We start from the raw sequence: 20,810 nt of genomic DNA on the forward strand, positions 1-20,810 counted from the left end.
ATGATTCCCCAGAGTCTTTCAGGCCCACGCAGAAAAACACTGTCACCATTGTCAGAAAGTTTAGAAGTGCTGCTTTGTTTTCCACTTCTGTTTTCTGCTCCGTCCTGTTTTGTTAACCAGCTGCAGGATAACAGGTCTTGTTATCCTGCAGCATAATTATCCTTAAATTGCTAATACAGATTTTACATGTAGCTACAATATGAGTTAGATTGGAGTATTTTCCAGTGCCACAAACAAACCGCAGTAACAAAAGAAAAAGTTTATAAGTTTATAATTATGTTGCAAAACAAAATTGAGCAAAAAAAGTTTAAACAAGGCATTATCTAAACCTAAGAGTGTAGGGAAGAGCAGGGTGGACTGAATTCTTATTTTATGACAGAACAGTCAGATGATGGCTTTTCCTTTATTTAGTAAACTGTGTCTTGCCTGAGCCACTGATAAACATAAACAGCAGCCACTGTCTTATCATGTGTACCCTGCTCAGTGAAGAGGAATTCAAATCTGGACTGGGGACCAGAATCTCATAAAAGATTTTATATTAAATTACTTACACCATGAAGTGGGGCTGCAAGAAAGACTAAAGACCCTATAGAGCATTGCTGTTGGTCTAAACCAAACTCATCTATAGTCACATTGGGTGAAATACAGAATAAACCTCAACACTTGGAGAGTCACAGTGTGTATTATAGCATTTGGATGTGGCAAATGTGAATTTCAGCATGAGTAAGGAGAAAACGGGAGACTAGAATAAATTTTCATTTTTGTCAGTTAATCTAAACACTAATTCCATTTATCTTGCTACATGATGTCACGTCGTTAGTAAACTACCACATTTAAAATGATCATGATGCCGTTTTAATACACAAACCAAATATACAATCATGGGTGGCCTTTGCTTGCTGCATCCATCTTTAATCCTTGTTTAAATTCAAACATTACAAACACATTTTAACAATTATGCAATCACTCAAAATGAAACTTTAAAACAAGGAGAGCATTACATTTCAGAAATTAAAAAATATATATTGTAAAGGAAAAGTACAATCAAATCCCAGTGTTTGAAAATGAAAATAAGGCAAAGCTGAAAGGCAAAGTATCTACAAAATAAAAGCAACATAATAATATTAACAAAATAATAATAATAATAATAATAATGCTTGTTATATTTTCTTTACTTTTTTGTTAAACTGTACGATGATGTTGATGAGTCTTGAAACATTTCTTCTATGGCTGGTGGCTATATTTAGACTGAAAACTGGAAATTAACTGTAGAAAAACATAGTGAAGACAATGGATTAGAACACAACAATGTGGAATCTGCGTGTGTATCTCTGTTATTGCAACTATTGCCTTAGTTCATTAAACAAAACAATGTGATTTCACGTACTGGTAAATTCCAAATACCAAAGAATGCACACTGTAGCCCTATGTTCTCCAAATTTTACTTTATGTTTCCCCAATATTTCAAGTCTACTTTATACTAAATACACAAAATCTATGTGAAATGACGACTAGAGGTTTCATAAAATCAATGAACTATTTGAAAATCTAACAAGTCTCATATGATGTGCACATTTTTTGGTGTGAAGTTCACTTACCACAGATATCCTTCCTTAAACTCAGTGAATTTGTGCCGCACCATAAATGTTGCTAGGGCATCTGCTACCTAAAAACAGATGAGAGAAAAAAAGTTTAAAAAACAAATACATAAATAAATAGCAACTGACTGAATCTTGACCAAACAGACAAAAACCAACAAAAAAAATAAAAACCAAAAAATAGTTTGAACCAAACCATCACTGGACAATACATAAAGAACGGTGTACGTTCAGGGAAACACCATTTACTTTTTCAGGTGCGTCCTCATGGACAGCGTGACCACACTGAGGGAGGACTTGCATCTGAAACTTTCCTGTGGACAAACAGTAAGATCATGGATATGACTGAGGTCTGTCTGTTTTATCCTCCAATGCATGATAAGTCAAACATGAATGAAAACTGGAACCTGTGTCTCCATTTGTCCTCCTTACCTTGCATCTGTCCAATAGTAAGGTCTTTGTCAAGCCTGTCCACTCCTGCACAATGGAACACATCATGGGTGAAATTGTGCAGTCAATGGCAAAAAATAATTTGGAATAAAAACTGGAATTATTTGTATTCATCCAAACAAGTGGGACTACCCTGAAATTCCATCAAAAATTCTAATCCAGACATGTTTTATGTATAAAGCCACCAAGTAATAATCTAAGTGAGAGATCTAACCTGCGAGCAGAAGCAATTTTGGCACAGGGCAGGTGAGAAAGAGAGCAGACAGGCCTCTGAACCAGCCATCCCAGTACTTTTCTGTCTTTGACAGCTCCACTCGCCAGGTAAAGATGCTTTCCTTTTTTATCTGTATGGGCGATATGAACCTTTTTAGGTACTTTTCAACCACTTTCCATCACACAGCCATATATGCTTCATGAAAAAGACAAGAAAAAAGAGGAGCAGAACCTCTTGATCATCTTCCTTCATTCTCTTCTTGTTGGATTCTTCTTCTGCCTCTTCATCCTCTTCCTCTTCTATTATACCTTCACCAATGCTATTAGAGACACCTGGACTGCTGGTGGATTCCTCACATCTGTGGATGTCAGAACAGTGGTAAATAACACTTGCAAACCCACGCAACACTTAATGTACAGAGAGACAGAGGGGGAGAGAGGGGGGGGGAGAGAGAGAGAGAGAAAGAGAGAGAGAGAGAGCTGACATACTTTTTCACTTGGCCTCCCATTGACACCCGGGCTGACTCCATGTTTCGGATCTGGCCGCTCTTCACGCTGACAGCAAAGGAAATGAACAGTTTTATGCACAAGAACTGGCGCAAGTCCGTTTATGATAGTTGGCTAATATATACCAAATAACAGGAGAGAATAACTGAGCACAATCATACTGATGAAACCATTTCATGTTTACCTCCACTCAATGGCATTCTCCAGAGATTTGAATGTCTTTGGCCGACTTCTGAGGAAATTCTGCATACTGTTCAAAGCATCCATTGCTGTACCTGATTGTAAGTAACAAATGCATTTGTTGTTAATATACCCTGTAAAACTACTGTACTGAGTAAATCATTACTTTGATATTATACAGTTATTAATATTTAGCATATTAATTTACTGCTAATTTAAAGCAGTTACAAGCACTTACCTTCTACAACATCGATAACACAGAGGCCGAGCAGGGATGGTATATGATTGGCAGTGGCTGTGTGAACTGCAATGGCTCCACCCATGCTGTGTCCAATGATCATGATCGGAGGAGGGTTCTCTCCATAGAGCGCCTCCACCACTTTGCCAATATCCCTTATTAAAGAAAATAAACAAATAAATAGAACAAGGGTAACCTGTTAACACCGCCACATTTCTGACGTGTACAATCATCAAGACTCATTCAATAATGAAATGAGAAACTTGTGACATATAAATGTAAACAACCACAAGAACCCACCAATCCCCGACCAAACTGATGCCTAACTCTTTTAACTAATACCTGTTCCCCAAGCTTCCAGGATCATGCTACACTCTCTAGGTTTCCCCTGTTTTTCTACCATGCAAAGCCAAATTGTTTAAAGTGAACGGTTCTCACACACGCAGTGTCTGTCTTAACTGCTCACAAAGCAACTTACTTGGCCATGGTGTCTGCAGAGAGATCCTCAGGATTTTTCACTTTGGTGTCGCCTGCAAGAAAGGAGAGAAAAGTAAATTTCACCTAAGCTCATAAACCCTCCCTCCAAAAATGACCTGCCAGATGATACCGGCGGAGTTATGCCCTGATCGCACAATATGAGGACAGTTGGCCTCTAATTACACAACAATGACATCAAGCTACTTTGCTGCTTTATGTGTGGTGCTGAAGCAGCAATTTTAAGTCTACTGAAATGTAATAAAAGGAGTTTGTTATGTTGTGTTGTCAGTGAAATGTACTTTATTTAATCCCTCTACATCACTGCAGTATTATAGAAACACTAGGGAGTGTTAAGGATTTATTACATGAGCCAAATGTACTGTGATGCAGTGATCAACATATATCTAAATCAACAGATAGCATTATTGAAAGAATTATAATGCTACCTAACCAAACTGACAAGTCTCCGTCACCATCTCAATTTCTTAAACTGTGAATAAAATATGAAACTAGTCTTGTGTTGTGTGATTAGCTATATTTACCATGTGCTCGAAGGTCCATAGCCACCACCCTACAGTTGATCCTGCTGCATATGACAGCCTACAAAGACATATACGTGAAAACATTCACATCAAACACCACACAGAAAAGTCGCTGAAGTAAAAAAGCAGTTTCATTCATTTTCCTACACTGTGTTGATCTGCATTTTAGAATTCATCCAAGTAAAGCGGTTACAGAGCTTCTGTGATAATTATTATACTCACAGTGAACACTGCCCAGGAGAGTGCGGAGTGGCCTCCTCCATGGAGGAGGAGCAGCACAGGACCATGGGAACCACTGCAGTAAATTCTGAAAATGTTCAAGGTAGTTAAGGAAATACGTGACAGAGCTGTGCACGAGTTACAGAGTAAGCAGATGCTGCTCAACAGAGACCAAACATTATCTGTAAAAAAATACGTATTATCTTCAAATGTTCTGTACCACACTGACATTAGATGACACACTGTTATAAAGAGGAAGCTAAATATGAATCTGGTAGGATTGGAATTCTGTAGGTGACTGCCACACCCAGAATTCCCACATGCCATGCTGAATCTGAAATCAAGGATATATCTTTGCCATTCTCATTTTCCACCTCAACATCTTCCATGGTTTCAAAGTACTGACTCCAGGGCAGGGGGGAGAAATCTCTCTTCCGACCAGGTCTGTATTTAAAAAAAAAAAAAAAAAAAAAAGCAAACAAAATGTAAAACAATCTTATTTTGCAGCAGGATTATTAACATGCATAACTTATTTCTAATATCTTTCTCACATTGTCAAATGCAGCAACACGAAGAGAGAAAACGGCCTGTACACATTAAAGAGTATGAAAAGACAGGGATATTCAAAGGAAACACAGGCAACACACTATGAAATTTAATACATTTCTGTATCATACATACAGCTTCACTCTTCACTGTTTCATTCAGCATCCTTCCTTCTCTAGTCATTATGTCAATCACGTACAAGATGCACTGTTGTAATGATCTGGCTGCTGGCTATTTAACTGACTGGAAACCAGACATTGATGACCTTTATAGGATAATTTTAAAAGGTTTGTGTGTTGGTATAGTTTCAGTTTTTCACACACTCAAGAGAGCTTGGATAGTTTCCTTCAAATCCCATAATAGGCAACATGAGCAGATCTCTAACAAAAGAAAAAAAACTTTATACAACTGTTGTAACGTGGTCATGTAAACAAGCAATAACAAGCCTTGACCTTCACTACACAGGCTGTCTGAATGGAAACTGACGGCGCTCCAAACCCTGCGGCAGCATCTCCTCACTATAAAATCTAACCTAGCTATATTAAGATACACATATTCAAACACTGCTTACGGTGTATTGTCATGAATGGTCACTGTCCACCCTGACATATCCTTGCCAATGATTACTGCCAGTCTGAACTGATACCTGGTGCAATTATAAAACTCTTACATGAAAAAGGCTACTAGCTAAACAAAAAAAAAGTGCTCATATTATACAGCGTTTATAAGGCGTTTTATACGCCACCGATGGTCCAAACTCTCTAGCAGTAGCTAACTTAGCCTGGCTAACGCCATCAGTTCAGCTACCCTGTCACAAACTGTTATGATACGAGTCCGGTCTCTGGCTTTATGTACAGAGAGAAGTTGATGTGATGCTTGACTATTATTATTATATGCAGCGTTAGAAAGTCGACACAACTGACAGCATGCTATTAAGACACTAACTCACCCCATTTTCATCTTGGAGCTGGACTGAAAACCACCTGCCATAGGAGGTCTGGAAGCTAACAGGTTCAAATGCAACTGTTTCTCCATGTTGTCGAAAGCGAGGTCGGTCTCTGTCAGGGACTGATAAATGTGACCTCCCCTCTCTTTCGCAGCATATGATTTTTCTTCGACACCTGAACAGACGCTAGGCAGGCATGGGATAAATATCAGCTAACGCTAACTACGTTTGTCTGACAAGCTAACGGCTAGCGATTCCGTTCTTCTTCTATGGTTCCTGCTGCCGTGATTATTTTGAGTCTGTCTCTTCTTCTACTTTTTAATTTTCTTTCCTGGTAGATTAGCATAGACCTATGAAATATTTACTGCCATCTATTGACCCAAAAAATAAACCCTATAATTATTATTATTATATTTTATTGTTGTAAATCCTTCATTGTACTTTTGTAAATTCATTGTAAATTTAAAGGATTTTTTAAAGTAATCATCGTTTCCCAAGAAAAAGACAATATAGAGACAGATCAGGAAATAAATTAACATTGTGAGTAAACAAAATGTGTGTGTTTCTTTCTTTCAGACACGTAATTAGTCCTTTAATCATGTGACCCCTCAAATTTATCTTGGGACCTCTTTGTGTGTCCTGACCCTCATACAACCATCAATGGCCTATGAAGGCTACACCAAATTTTAACATTGTCAATATCTGATTTTACACTGATTTCAACAGTGAAAGGGAAGCAGCAGATTGTTATATCCTCTCGCTCACAATTTTCCTGATCACAAGGTGGCAGCAGTGCACACTTTACCCATGCAACCGAGACAATTTACTTAAAGGGGCACTCCACCAATTTTCCACGTCAACGTCGGTTTACCCATCACTGTAAGTCCCACTCGGCCTGTGAAAACAGTTGAATAGTGTCCTCCGTGGCTTTTTTTTTCATGCATCTCAGTGCAGAGCAGAAGAATGTGTTTGGTGCTGGTGACCTTATGAGAAATATCTGAAAATAGTTATTTAATAATTAATAAAAGTCATAAGAAAAAACCCTGCAGGCATTAGGTTGTGGTTATAATCACTGGGAAATGCAGCTTAATGGGCACCAGAGTTGCACTTACACTCTTGTTGTCTGAGTCATTGTTATTCAGTGGGAGACATCTGAGGGACTTGTAAATGAAGTTACATAAAGAGTGTGTTATGACAGCTGATCATCTACAGCTCCACACGCGCTAATTTGATTGTGAGAGGAACAAGAAAGGACAGGAAGAGGTGACAGTGAATAAACATAGCTGCTCACATACAATTTTCCTTTAAAACTAGTAGGAGAACTCAGGTGATAATCAACTTATTCAGTCAGCACTGACACCATGTAGAAACAGGGCGATGGTCAAAACATTGAGGCTACACCCAATTTTGTGTCTCTTTGTAGTTGTTTTGTTTCTTAGTTGTCTCTTTGTGGTCATTTTGCATTTCTTTGTGGTCATTTTACATCTTTTTTCCCAGTTGTGTACTGCCATTGTAGTCATTTTGTGTCTCTTTATAGTTGTTTTGCACCTCTCTGTGGTCCTTTCGTGTCTCTTTCTGATCATTTTGCATCCTTCCTTTTTTGTTGGCATTTTACATCTCTTTGTGGTCGTTTTGCATCTCTTTTTCTGGTTGTCAGCCTGTTCAGTAATGCTATGAACAGAAAAATGAATCACATAGACAATCAAAAGTTATTGAAAGTGACGTGTTAAGAAGTAAACAATCATTTCTGGTGTTGCCACCAAGATACACATTAGAAAAATGACCTACTTGTAAGCAGATGTGTTGACAATTAAAAGAACTTCAACTCAAATCCATCCATTTGTTACAGAACCTTCATCTGAGCAGATGGACTTTCCAGCTGTGGCTCATGGGGCCTGAACATGGACCACATTCAGAGGGCAGACCATGTGCATTCCCCCGATGGTTTCCTTGGAAAAACATTTCATGGACTGGTGCTTTGAAGGAGTTGATGGATGTCAGGATATTTTCCCCCTGTGCTCTTTTTGGAATTTGGGTGATATATTCATTTATTTGGGTGACACACTGCTTTCTTTCAGGTAAATAATTTAAAAATAATAACAGGTTTATGATGATGTAAAGCCAGTTTTCTTAATCTTTGAATATATGTTCACCAACTTTAGTGTGCTTATCTATAGGTTACTTGTTCTGTGTTGTAGCCTAATTTTAGAGACAAATTCATGTCCTCAGTCAACTATAGCCTTAGCTTGTGAACATGATGTTCTGAGGGGCTAGGTGTATGGGTATGTCAGACTCTTACCTACTGTTGTATTGTTAGTGTAGCAGCAGTTTCATTTTCATGGAGACAGAAATCGCCTCTGAATGTTTTCTATATTCAGTGGAAGATCTTGGAACATTCAAGAAGGAAATGTGTTATTAAATTTACTGGACACTGAGCCACTGACACAGTGTGCAGATCATTTTTCTGTTTTTCTCCAGTGAAAGCTGAGATAAAAACTAAGCTATGACAAAAACAATGTCAGCTGAAGATAAGCATGAACAAATATCAAACAGCTGAGTCATTTCTGGCATGTGGGTCCATTTGTTGTCCCAGTGAGATTCTGTATCTCTTCAAAATGAATTCCAAACACTTTTGATGAGCAAGGCCCTAAAAAACGGAGTCAGTTACAGAAGGCTCAGATCTGATTTAAAAAAAAAAAAAAAAAAAAATTGTTCAATGCTGTGACCGCACATATTAAAATTAGCCCACAGACAATTCACTCCACATGAAAGCTGTTTTCTTTTCCTTCCTCTCTCTCCACATAAAAAAATTGAAATAAACTTACAACAGAAGTTCACAAGTGAATGGGTCTGTGAATAAAAAAAGAAAAAAAAGAAGCATGGTGAGCTTTCCTGCTGTACTGTGCTCTACTAACCTTTAGAGTTGAGTTTAGTGACGCAGAGGCTGGCTTTATTTATAGCATAATGGTCTTTATTTATAGTGTAATGGAGATTAGTTGTTTCACAGCACTGATTCAAGGTTCGTGGTATTCCAAGTGCAGGAAAACACAGCAGTGACGAGAGGCTGCCGGCTCAGTTTCATTTTCACGGGCTGTATATGGGAGGTCACTGCAGTCTGGTTGAAGCCGGACCAGCAAGTTGTTTACTGGCCTGACTGTGTGTCAAAGGTTACTCACTCTGTGCTCTCAGGAACCTGTTTTTAGAGTCTACCAAAGAAAGCAGGCGGTGAAGGAAGCGTCCCTTTTATTCTGTATTGTTCTTGTATAGGTTTAAGTTTTGACTTTAACTAAGTTGCTTTGCAAATTAGTTAAAATGAGGAAAAGAAAAATGCATGAATCCAAACTTAATAATAATAATAATTTAATATTAAAAAACAACAGCTGGAAATACAAAACAGTGGAAACTGTGTCATAGGTCGTTGGTGGGGCCCATTTTCAGGCCTTTTGTAAACAAGGCATTTTCTTCAGCCTTATTTAGAAAAGCAACCTCCAGGATCTTGGGAAACTTGTCACATGGAGTAAGAAATCATTGTAACTTTAAACAGCGATGTCTTTAAAACACAGAGACAGACAAACATATGTGGGAAACACTGGTGGTGCATGATGCAGGACAAACAGTTAGCAGTGCAGTTTTGGGAATAAATATCCTGACACATAAAACAGCAGCTGAAATCTTTAATATGCAGTGGAGATAGTTTTGCACGGTCAGCTGCATGACTTTACATAAGTTTGCTGGGGCCATGACCTGGAGCTGCAATGGAAAGTCACATGTACTGAGGCATGCACACTCAAAACTCCAACACTTGTGTCTCCCCTGTCTAAGACTTTCCATTCAGCATCCAGTCCACTCTTTGGGTGCTGCTAGTTTGCCTGAACAGATGCTAAAGGCTGAATGATTGCATACAGATGCCATGGGCATCCACCCACCTTCATTCATTGAATGGATTGGCTGAGGAGCATGGTGGTTCCTTAGCCTGGAACATTTCGTACTTTATTACTTGCAGGGAGGAGGGAAGAGGGAATTCCTAAAGCTCCTGAACTAGTTGTACCCTTTATTGTGCGGCTCTAACACTCTGACAAGGATGTAGTGCAAATGTTGTCCACCACAGAAATTGTTAGCCAGTCAAATGCCCCATGAAAACATTTAGGGAATCCAGACAGGCCTCTCAGTCTGATTGGCCATATATATCAACCAATGGAAAGCTGAGGTATGCTCCCTGATGTCAGTGCAGTCAGAGGAGATGATCTCTGCACAAGTTAAAGTTAAACCCCAAGTTCTGCAGTTCAAACTTTAAATGCATATTTTCATATTATTACCAGCAAGTAAATTTAACTGTGAAAACTGTGAAATCACTTGTTAAACAACACGAAAATATTCTAAATGTTTGCATGTGATCATAGAGTATGAGTCCACACCAGGCTAGCTGTTCAGCAGCAGATCAACAAGTGCTCAAATATCCGTCTGGGTCTCACTGACTCTGGTAAACATGAGATTCACATGACGGGTGTGTACTGCTTGTCAGGTTTCCCCTGAGTCATGTGTGAAAGGTGCCTATAAATTCAGAAGCTTCTTCCTCACTGAAACATTAAGCACACAGGATGACACGAGGGCACAAGGGACTAACTACCTAAAGGATTGTATATTCTCTCCGCTGTGCTGGATTATAACTTTACTGGAAAACTATTCAGGTAAACTAAAGGTGATTTTTTAAAAAAAATGCACATTTTCATGAGTTCGGACACAGCTTATGTGATTTGATATTTAAATAGTAGATTTATAATATTAACAATAAAAATGTGTTATTTTAAATATATGTTTAAAAGACATATTTATGCATGTCAATCTCCTGTACCTCTGAAGTACAGTGTATTAAACAGTCATCACAATAAAAACCATTGACAAAATACATGACACCAGCTAAACAAACTTTTCTTGGGTCACAAGTCAGTGATAAACGCTTGTTTTTTTCAGAGTGGTGGTATGCTGGCTTGCAGCATAAAGTTTATGGCCCAAGGCATTTCCACAACAGAACCATTTCCAAAGACTAGTGCCCTTTTCGAGGAAACTTGAAACTCTTCTTGAAACCCTCACTCACAGGTATGCACAGTGTTTAGCGCCGACTCTTTAAATATTATTAATACTCCCATCACACTAAATGTTACTTGTACACTCAGATTTTACCGCACTTGATGTTATAATCAGAACAAATATAAATGAGGACAGTTAGTTACAATTATACACACACACACACACACACACACACACACAATTAAAAAAAGAATTATACATATATATATATATATATATATATATATATATATATATATATATATATATATATATATATATATATATATATATATATATATATATATATATATATATTTATATATATAATTTTTTTTTATTGTTGTGTTTCATGTATGAGGTGTGAGTTACACAGAAGTCTTGGGCAAATAGCTTTAAGAGCAGCTTTTTCCATTTGTGTCATCAAACCAGGCGTAGAAATGGTTGGCATGAAACCCAAAGACGTGGTGCCCTCTGCGGCAGTTAAGTTCTTCGGAGCAGGCACCGCAGCCTGCATTGCTGACCTCATTACCTTTCCACTGGATACCGCCAAAGTCAGACTACAGGTTAGATGAAACACAATTGACACATCTTGACCTTAGATTTTCTTCCAAATACGATTCTATTTCTAAACTGTTTCTAAGACTCCTTGAATGGCATCCTATTACCCAGATTCAGGGAGAGACTCATAAAGCTGAAGGAGCCAGTGCAACGAAGTATCGTGGAGTGTTTGGCACCATCACCACCATGGTCCGCACAGAGGGGCCCAGGAGTCTTTACAGCGGACTGGTGGCAGGACTCCAGAGGCAGATGAGCTTCGCCTCTGTCCGAATCGGTCTTTACGACTCCATGAAGCAATTCTACACACGAGGCACAGAGAGTGAGTTTTTATAACCTGAGTATCAGTGTGTTGTATAAAGTTGTTTCTCTCCTGCTTCATTATAACTGAGATAAACTTTCTGCACAGGTGCTGGGATTGTTACTCGGCTCATGGCGGGCTGTACCACTGGAGCCATGGCTGTGGCTTTTGCACAACCAACAGATGTGGTGAAGGTACGTTTCCAAGCCCAGGTACGGCTGGCTGATGGTGGGAGGAGATACAACAGCACCCTGGATGCCTACAAGACGATTGCGCGAGATGAGGGAGTGAAGGGCCTTTGGAGAGGTACTTCCTATTTTCATTTCAAATAAAAAAACAGTATTAATTACTTACAATGAACATTCTTTCCACTGGTTTTTAAACCATCCTCTGGTGTCTTCCAGGTTGCATGCCCAACATCACCCGTAATGCCATTGTAAACTGTGCAGAGCTGGTGACCTATGACATGATCAAAGAACTCATCCTGAAGTATGGCCTAATGACAGGTGAGGCAAAAAAGAAATTTACTGTAGAGAGTGCATGTATCGATCCAAGTACCCCAACTTCTCATGCAACCGATTTCAAATGACAAAACATCCAATATTATGGAAGAACGTGACCTTGCTTCTCTTCATCTTCAGACAACATGCCCTGCCACTTCACAGCTGCCTTTGGTGCAGGCTTCTGCACAACGCTTGTTGCTTCTCCAGTGGATGTAGTCAAAACAAGGTTCATGAACTCAGGGGCTGGCCAGTACAGCAGCGCGATCAACTGTGCTCTCACCATGCTGAGACTTGAAGGACCCACAGCCTTCTATAAAGGGTAAACCCACGCTAACACAACAGTGAACCGCACAACAGTAAAATAAACAGTTTGCAACATTTGTTTACTTTTCTTTCATTTGTCTCCTTTAGATTCATGCCTTCTTTCTTGCGACTGGGGTCCTGGAACATTGTGATGTTTGTGTCCTATGAACAAATTAAACGAGGTATGACAAGGGCACAACAGTACTGGGAGTCGCCATTTTGACCTCAGCTCATTAGCCTACCTCTTCAGACAGTGCTGCTCAGACACAGTGGCCTTGCCTTCATCACGATGCAGAGATGGCCAGTGGTAACCCCGTAGCTGGAAAAGGAGACTATGGTCACATTACCAGTGTGGATCAGAGGTGGACTTCATGGGTTATAAGGGTTCACGTTATAAAGACTCATGGCTGAAAACTCATCGAAATCCTGAATGAACACTAACTCTGTGAGCATTGTTTAAGTTTAGAGAAGCATTCTGCATTATAGTGGTGCGCGGCTCCAATACAGAAATACTTATTCAGGTGTAAAAGACTAATTCCATGAGGTTATGTTTCATCTTGTCTCCACATATAAACTCATGCCTTGATCAGCTGGCTGCTCACTTTGAAGACGGATTTTCATGTTTACAAGAATGAACTGGAAGCTCATATGAATAATGTTATGGTGTAAAGTTATTTGTTATTTAATTCAGGTTTTCTAGGAAAGCAACAGACTGTATGTGGCAATGATAATTTCTATACCCCTCACTTTGTCTTCTGTATTGTGGATTGTTTACCATTTACCATTATCCATGGTGCATGTGGTCAGGGATTTATAGGTTAATCTATGTGCTGCTTATTGTAAATAGCATGATTTATTGCTGGTCGATAAGTCAGATGAATATAATAGAATATGTTGTACACAATGATAAGCAATGATAAAGTGAATAAATAAAGAGCCACTTTTTTAAATCAGGCTGCTTGATAAAACTGTAGAAGCTGTTTGCAGAAAGTGGAGCATTGAGGGATTTAAGTGGGACAGTGCTTAGTATTTTTATTTCTTCTTCTCGTAGTTTTTACTGTAGGTTTAGTGTACATCTATGGACTTCACTAGACGTATTCATGTAACCTATCAGATACATTGTACTGTCTTCTTCACATATCAGTCCAAAAGGAAAATTTAAAAAACAAAAATCAGCAGCCAGAAAGGACACAAGTTGTTCACAAGGGAAAGCACTGGCTCACAAAGACACATGCATCAGAGCATCTGAGCAGGTGGTGCCATGAGAGCAGAGCTGTGAAATTAGCTAACTTCTGACTGACAGACTGACAGAAAGAAAGAAAGGTTTTCTTTTAGCACTGGGGATGTAGTTTTTTAATTCATCAGGTCTGGAATATTTCCAGAATCACCTGCTACTAATGCTGCAGTGCCACACTTGGGTCAGTCCGACACACAGAGTGACACGGCCTTCATACAGCTACAAGTGTAGGACAACATGTACCCATGCACTCATTCATGACATTGCAGTATGTAATCCATATATTTCGTATGATATCAATACTTTTAAACAACTTCACCAGCCCTTAACTTACACATGCATACACCATTATTCAGATATGTATAAATATATATATTGTTTGTGAATTTATTTTCAAAAATACTTTTCACTGTAGCACCTCATTAATCAGTGCAGGAACAACAGGTCACTGAACACAACGTTTTAACTGTGGTGAGCTGTTAATGGGTCTGAACATACGGGTCTAATTTTGTAGGCGATGCAGTTTAGATGTGCTCTTGCATTTTCAGCATGACTCAGCACTTACTCTGGGAGCCTGTGCTTGCTGTACCATATCTCCATGTACAGACATTTAAACAGATAACTGACTTAACCAAATGTGTTTTAACAACAGAGAAAATCCAGTTTTGTGACATGTAACATTTTATGTTTACAAAATAGTCAGCTCTCAATATATTCAATCTCTCTTACTGACCACAACTGTGGTTTTTAATGTTTGCTGTGATGTTGTTGTTCTTCTTAGGACACAATATAGGGGGAGGTTGTTTATAAAGTCAACAAGACAAAGACACAAAATGTTCCAAAGGCAGCCAAAAACAGCCACAGACTGTCTTTCACACAGACAGGTTTACAGTCTGCCCATGGGACCAGCAGGCAGCCCATATAGATATAGCAGGGGTGGGGCCCCATGAGCAACACATGCCATGCCATGATGTAACAGCATCATGGCAGTATTTAAAGAGGCGGCTGTCTTCCCCACACTACTGCATCCTGTCCATTCACCAGCTCAGATTCAGTGATTCATTTGGCTGTTTTCACTTTGAGGTTTTGCACATTTTACAAGGCAGTTTAACTTCTACAAGTCAAATTACGGTACAATCAAACTCTTTGCATTTTTACTTTTATTTTTTTTAAATTGGTTGGGACATTGGTATTTTTGTTAACATTTTGTTACATTGCTATGCTGTTTTTGAACTTATTTCTGTTTTCCCAGGATTTGGAGTATGATTTTAAAGCTCATCACTTTTGAAAAATATTCTATGGAAAAACAAGGAAACCAATTTATAGCTGGGACAAAGTTCAGCCAAAGGGACACATTTAGAGAATCCTGATCTCTAAAGTTTCTGTCCTTAACACCTTCAACAAGGTAAGAATTAATCACCAAAGTTCAGACTTCGATGTGACATTGTGGAATAAAATAAGAGAAATCATGTATTGAATTTCCTGTCGGCACAGAATGTACCCAACAGCTGGCTTTCATTTAGTATCAGTAAAACCTCTTCTTTAGGACGTCCCTTTAGCTTAATGGGGGTGTTAAAGACAGAGTCAAAAACAAGGCATAGGATAAAATACGAAAACCAAACTCCTATTGCCTGACATTTTCTGATTCTAATATGTTAAATCTGTAGACAAACAGTTTCACTGATCTTTGGATGGAATGTGTTTTGGCTCTACTTTTTTTCAGATTTTGGAGGAGCTTCTTCTTCTGTCCACATTAATCAGCCACACTTCAGTCCTTATATTGATTAAAATAACTGGAAAATGGTTGGATTTGGACCTGCAGATGTGCCTCCATCAGCAGCTGTTAAGTTTGTAGGAGCAGGAACAGCAGCCTGTATCGCTGACCTTCTGACCTTCCCTCTGGACACAGCCAAAGTGCGACTGCAGGTAAAGAAAAAACTAGGGCTTTTTCCGTTTTTGCAAATATCAAAGTTAATTCCCCATCGATGCATCAAATTCCTATATTGATTTTCCATTTATCCTGTGCAGATTCAAGGGGAGGCCAGAGCCTCAGCAGCTGCAGGGAAAGGGTCTGCAGTGAAGTATCGAGGAGTGTTTGGCACCATCACCACCATGGTGCGTACAGAGGGGCCCAGGAGTCTTTACAGTGGACTGGTGGCAGGACTCCAGAGGCAGATGAGCTTCGCCTCTGTCCGCATTGGTCTCTACGACTCTGTAAAACAGTTCTACACTAAAGGCTCTGATCGTGAGTATCCCTGAATGTGTTGTCATTGTTAGTGTAGCTGAGGGAGTCATGCACCAATCATCTCCCTCCTCTCTGGTTCAGATGTGGGCATCGGCAGTCGGCTGCTTGCAGGAAGTACCACAGGTGCCATGGCGGTTGCTTTTGCTCAGCCCACAGATGTAGTGAAAGTCCGCTTCCAGGCACAGGCCAGGTCCTCTGGGCACGCAAGACGCTACGGTAGCACCATTGATGCTTACAAGACCATTGCTAAGGAAGAAGGCATTCATGGTCTATGGAAAGGTAGCTTGAGCCTAAGATGTTTATGTGGGTCTCGAAGGTTATCCTTCAATTTCTTATGATAGATGTTTTGATGTATTGCTCTCTAATGCAGGTACAGCTCCAAACATTGCACGTAATGCAATTGTCAACTGCACAGAACTGGTGACGTACGACTTCATCAAGGACACACTTCTGAAGTCCACTCCCCTGACAGGTAAAACAATGGCTGCAGCCCAACATGATCCAGTGGAATCATATAATGCCTGTTTTTCTTCCTGGAGGAGTAACGTTGAGCCTTTACTCTACAGACAACCTGCCTTGCCACTTTGTATCAGCCTTTGGTGCAGGATTATGCACAACAGTTATTGCCTCTCCAGTCGATGTGGTCAAGACAAGATATATGAACTCTGCTCTCGGCCAGTACAGCAGCGTCCTAAATTGTGCCGCTGCCATGATGACCAAAGAAGGACCGCTCGCCTTTTATAAGGGGTAAGCACTGACTGCATGGACAATCTATAAATGATTATTGAGGGTATAAATTAAACATTTATAGAGGAGGGTGAGGAAACCAATGGTTGTAAACAGATTGAATGTACTGCGATCAATCAAGTTGTTTTTCTGTTTTTTTTTTCTCTTGAGGTTCATGCCATCTTTCTTACGCCTGGGCTCCTGGAACGTGGTGATGTTCGTGACATATGAGCAGCTGAAACGGGCCATGATGGCAGCGAATCACAACTGCACAACTACACTGTAATCATGTAATTAATAGTAATTAATACTGCCTGGCAGGAGGCTGTTGTTGTAGCACAGAGATGTTGTTCACTCATTTCTGTACCTTTTGTTGTCTCCTAGTGTGTAATTTCAACTTAACATATCAAATTGTGTTTTTACTGATAATGAGATAAATGTACTCATAGTAATCATTGGTCACAGGACAGAAACATTAAAATGTGATCAGTATTTATTGCTCTGATATCTATTTTAGAGCTTGTTTGATCAGTTGCTTCTTCTCAGCTGAGAGCTTCTCGGGGAACTGGATGTCAAACGTAATGATGAGGTTTCCTCTCTGTGAAGGATCCTGGGACAGTGGCATTCCCTCTCTAGCCACCACTTTTTTGTATGTAGGGCTGATGTGTCGTGGGAAAAAAAAATCAAAGACAGCAAAATGATAATGATGCAGATGATGCACAAACCCAAACCATATCCTTCTAGAAATGTAAAGGTTATATGAAACGCTTTAATTTCTTATGATCTTATGATATGTTTAAATAATTCATTCAGTTTTGAGAATAGCTGAGATTCATGTCGAATTAATAAAAACATGAAAAACACAGTATTACCCATGAATATTAGTTTTCCACTTTTACCCCAGCTTTGGAAAACACTTACTGCACAATGTCATTGATGGGAATGCTGAGTAGCCTGCCATCTAGTGTCTCCACAGCCACAGGGAAACCAGTCAAGGCCTGTGGGAAAGGTTATTTGCTTCAGTGTTTATTCTACTGAAACCAGATCATCAAGTGTGACTGAAAATGTCTTTAATATGACTCACCATCTCCAGAGAGATCTGGGCCTTGTAGATCAGATCATTGTCTTGTCTAACAAACAGAGGATGGCTCTTCTGTCGCACTATTAACACAATATCAGCAGGGATGCTGTTTGGTCCCTAAAAGTAAAATTCAGCAAGATGATTATTATTACATTGTAGTCAGGCCATTTCCCTAAAACATGGTGCAACAATAACTTGTTACTACGCATAGTTTGATAAAGATTTGCTTTGTGCACTCTCTCATGATCAAAACTGATCATATCAAACAAAAAGCACATTTCATGATCATATAAGCACATACACATACAAGCTACTAGATCTGCTGAGAGATGGATCTGCTGACGCCACCTACTGGTAACACTGAAGAAGATCCAGTGGAAATTTTAACACGTCACCACTAAATGATTAAATTTGAGAATTTCTCCAAAATATTATTTACTTAGCTGTTTATGCTAAACCCTTATTTTTCTGCTGTCTTTACATTTTCGTATATATCTGTCACTTGCTAGACTTCCCTCTAAAGCTTAAAGCAAAGTGAAAGCTTGGATTGTCTATAATGAAGTTAAACTTGAGAACTGTGAAAATTCAGCTCTGAGTATGAGGCAACAGAGAGTTGGGTAAATCAGCACCAGGGACAGCGCCACAAAACCAAAACTCAGGTTGAAACAGTAAGGAACAGTAAAAACTAGTTTTTAATCAAAATGACTCATCCTAAACTCATGATGTATGGCTCTCTTACCTGATCTCCCTCTCTGGGAAAAATTATCCTTGTGCCCTCTTTCCATCCAGGATTTACATCTATAGTCAGGATCTTGTCCTTGATACTGGATGTGTATCCATCCTCATTCATAATCTGTTAAAGAAAAAAACAAATAAACATATTTCACCCAGTGTGATTTGTTAGGTGTAACTATTTTTTAATATAAAGTCATTTGAGACAAGAGTGTCACATAAAGAAGTTCTTACCCTGCGAGATATCTTTATCTTTTTTGTGCATCCGTGGAAGAGATCATCCAGGGACAAATGAAGGTCTCTCTCTATTGGAGAATCTTGTGTCTTCACCACTCCTGGTTGCAAGCCACCAAACTGAAGTGGTATATCATTTGTAAAGAAGTCTAGCAAAAAACAAACAAAAAAAAACCCCAAACAAAAAAACATACTTGTTAATGCAAGGTATAAATAAACAAACAAAAAAACAAACAAACAAACAAACAAAAAACAAACAAACAAACAAACAAAAAAAAAAAACACTTTCACTGGTTTCTATTTCTGTATTTCTCACCTGCAAATGGGTTGTCACCTCCGAAAAACTGTCTGAATGTTTTGTCTGGATTCCCATGGTAGGCATATTTAGATGACCAAGCGCCACCGCTGCCAAACTCCGGTGGGATCCCACCTTTTAGACCCTCCTCGCCAAACTTGTCATAGGTTGCCTTTTTTCGAGCTGTAACAAAGAAAATAGATATTGTTATAGACACAAATTGCCAGTGTGTATATACTGTCAAAATACTGCTACTACTAAAATGGAAAAAGGTGGATCATTTTATAACTGCCCTTTTATTGTAGTGTACAGTAGCTTTAATTATACACACTTCAACCTTTGATCTTGATATGAACAGATAGGTTAGGAATTTGTGACATTAACCGGAGGTAAACAAGCTGAAAATAACATAAGGACTATATCATTCCCACGTTTATTTGCATCTCCTCATGAAAACTGACAGGTTTCAAAACAAAAACAAACAAAAACCTGCATCAGTAAGTGAGTTGAGCTGGTATTAAAGTTAAATACATAGTTAAGCTTATGTGATGGGTTGCACCAGTGTAATGAATGATATAATTAATGTTCAAGATAAAACCAGCTTCAGTTTTGCTGTCCTTGCTACTCACGGTCGCTCAGAACCTCGTAGGCTTCACCCAGCTGACAGAACCTTTCGGCGCTCCCAGGTTCTCTGTTACTGCGCGGATGAAACTTCAGCGCAAGACGTCGATATCTGGGGAAACCAAAGAGGCAAAACTGAGGAAAAACATCTCTGAGTGGCTTTCAAGTTTGAACGCCTTTTAACTTTAACGAGACCTACGCCTTTTTGATTTCTGCGTCCGTTGCCTTTCTGTTTATTTCCAGCGTCTCGTAGTAATCGATACCCATTATGGAACTAAATCAGATAAATCTCAGAACAACTAATTTCAGAAGCCAAAGTAAAGCTCACAGTGACAGCCCGCTTTGACAAAAATCAGCTAAAAACACCGAGCAGCAGTTGTTTATCTTGGTCTCCAGGGTAACAGCTGCTTGGGAAATTCTCGCGGGACTTGCAAGCATTCGCCGGAAGCGACACACTGCTGAATGGAAGATGAGTGATAGAATAATTGACTCCTGTGTTTTAGAAAAATACAACAAAGTTATAATTTGATGTGTTATTGCTGAGTGTTGTAGAGTCACGGTAAAAAAGCAAGTATTGTTCCTTGGATGCAACATTTTTTCTGCTGTGCATTCTTCTCGAGATCGTTTTACTGTAAAGCACTATTAGTCTCTGGGGTAGTGTTGCAGTCTGGCCTTGCCACATGTTTGTATAAGTGAGTATGACTGCCCTAACGTTTCCTTTCCTATGAATATCTGGGCCACACCAGACCATAGCAGACACTCAGGCATGAATAATAGAATGTATCCTATTTAGGTGTACCAGTTCAAAGGCCCTGGTGTTGTGAATGCTGGTTCAGTGGCATGGCATATTTTGTTCAACTTGTCCCACTTGTGCAGTGACAAGTTGAAGTGTCTGCTGTAAGATTAGTGTGTTAGTCCAGCTGCAGCATATTGCACCTGCAGGAGAGATGACCAAGCTTATTATTGCCACGTGACTGAGCATAGTTCTGCT

General features: G+C 39.3%; 4 protein-coding genes across 5 annotated transcripts; 2 read left to right on the forward strand and 2 right to left on the reverse strand.

The window, feature by feature from the left end:
• Positions 1-886: 886 nt before the first annotated feature.
• On the reverse strand, positions 887-6,205 carry ppme1 (protein phosphatase methylesterase 1). The gene is made up of 14 exons (XM_041050724.1): positions 5,920-6,205; positions 4,775-4,868; positions 4,428-4,520; positions 4,206-4,263; positions 3,665-3,716; positions 3,187-3,341; positions 2,953-3,043; positions 2,751-2,816; positions 2,494-2,620; positions 2,263-2,392; positions 2,031-2,075; positions 1,848-1,912; positions 1,599-1,666; positions 887-1,266 (listed from the first exon to the last, which is right to left on the reverse strand). The coding sequence occupies exons 1-14, from the start codon at positions 6,003-6,005 to the stop codon at positions 1,263-1,265; spliced, it is 1,134 nt and encodes a 377-aa protein (XP_040906658.1). The 5' UTR covers positions 6,006-6,205; the 3' UTR covers positions 887-1,262.
• Positions 6,206-9,319: 3,114 nt separating this feature from the next.
• On the forward strand, positions 9,320-13,621 carry LOC121190829 (mitochondrial uncoupling protein 2-like). 2 transcript variants are annotated; one of them, XM_041051841.1, is made up of 8 exons: positions 9,320-10,604; positions 10,888-11,013; positions 11,416-11,549; positions 11,656-11,863; positions 11,951-12,148; positions 12,247-12,348; positions 12,484-12,664; positions 12,757-13,621. In XM_041051841.1, the coding sequence occupies exons 3-8, from the start codon at positions 11,424-11,426 to the stop codon at positions 12,869-12,871; spliced, it is 930 nt and encodes a 309-aa protein (XP_040907775.1). In that variant the 5' UTR covers positions 9,320-10,604; positions 10,888-11,013; positions 11,416-11,423; the 3' UTR covers positions 12,872-13,621. The 2 variants fall into 2 exon arrangements, with proteins under 2 accessions (XP_040907775.1, XP_040907774.1); XM_041051840.1 differs by lacking the exons at positions 9,320-10,604; positions 10,888-11,013 and having other exon boundaries at positions 11,397-11,549.
• A 1,199-nt stretch (positions 13,622-14,820) lies between these two features.
• On the forward strand, positions 14,821-17,174 carry LOC121190830 (mitochondrial uncoupling protein 2-like). The gene is made up of 8 exons (XM_041051843.1): positions 14,821-15,016; positions 15,138-15,290; positions 15,609-15,811; positions 15,914-16,130; positions 16,212-16,409; positions 16,501-16,602; positions 16,697-16,877; positions 17,028-17,174. The coding sequence occupies exons 3-8, from the start codon at positions 15,686-15,688 to the stop codon at positions 17,140-17,142; spliced, it is 939 nt and encodes a 312-aa protein (XP_040907777.1). The 5' UTR covers positions 14,821-15,016; positions 15,138-15,290; positions 15,609-15,685; the 3' UTR covers positions 17,143-17,174.
• A 190-nt stretch (positions 17,175-17,364) lies between these two features.
• On the reverse strand, positions 17,365-20,086 carry dnajb13 (DnaJ heat shock protein family (Hsp40) member B13). Its single transcript, XM_041051844.1, has 8 exons — positions 20,019-20,086; positions 19,828-19,931; positions 19,220-19,381; positions 18,904-19,052; positions 18,677-18,790; positions 17,941-18,054; positions 17,778-17,854; positions 17,365-17,515 (listed from the first exon to the last, which is right to left on the reverse strand). The coding sequence occupies exons 1-8, from the start codon at positions 20,084-20,086 to the stop codon at positions 17,365-17,367; spliced, it is 939 nt and encodes a 312-aa protein (XP_040907778.1).
• Between the last annotated feature and the right edge of the window lie 724 nt (positions 20,087-20,810).

This window comes from Toxotes jaculatrix, chromosome 12 (genome assembly GCF_017976425.1).
Source record: "Toxotes jaculatrix isolate fToxJac2 chromosome 12, fToxJac2.pri, whole genome shotgun sequence".
Lineage (NCBI taxonomy): Eukaryota > Metazoa > Chordata > Actinopteri > Toxotidae > Toxotes > Toxotes jaculatrix.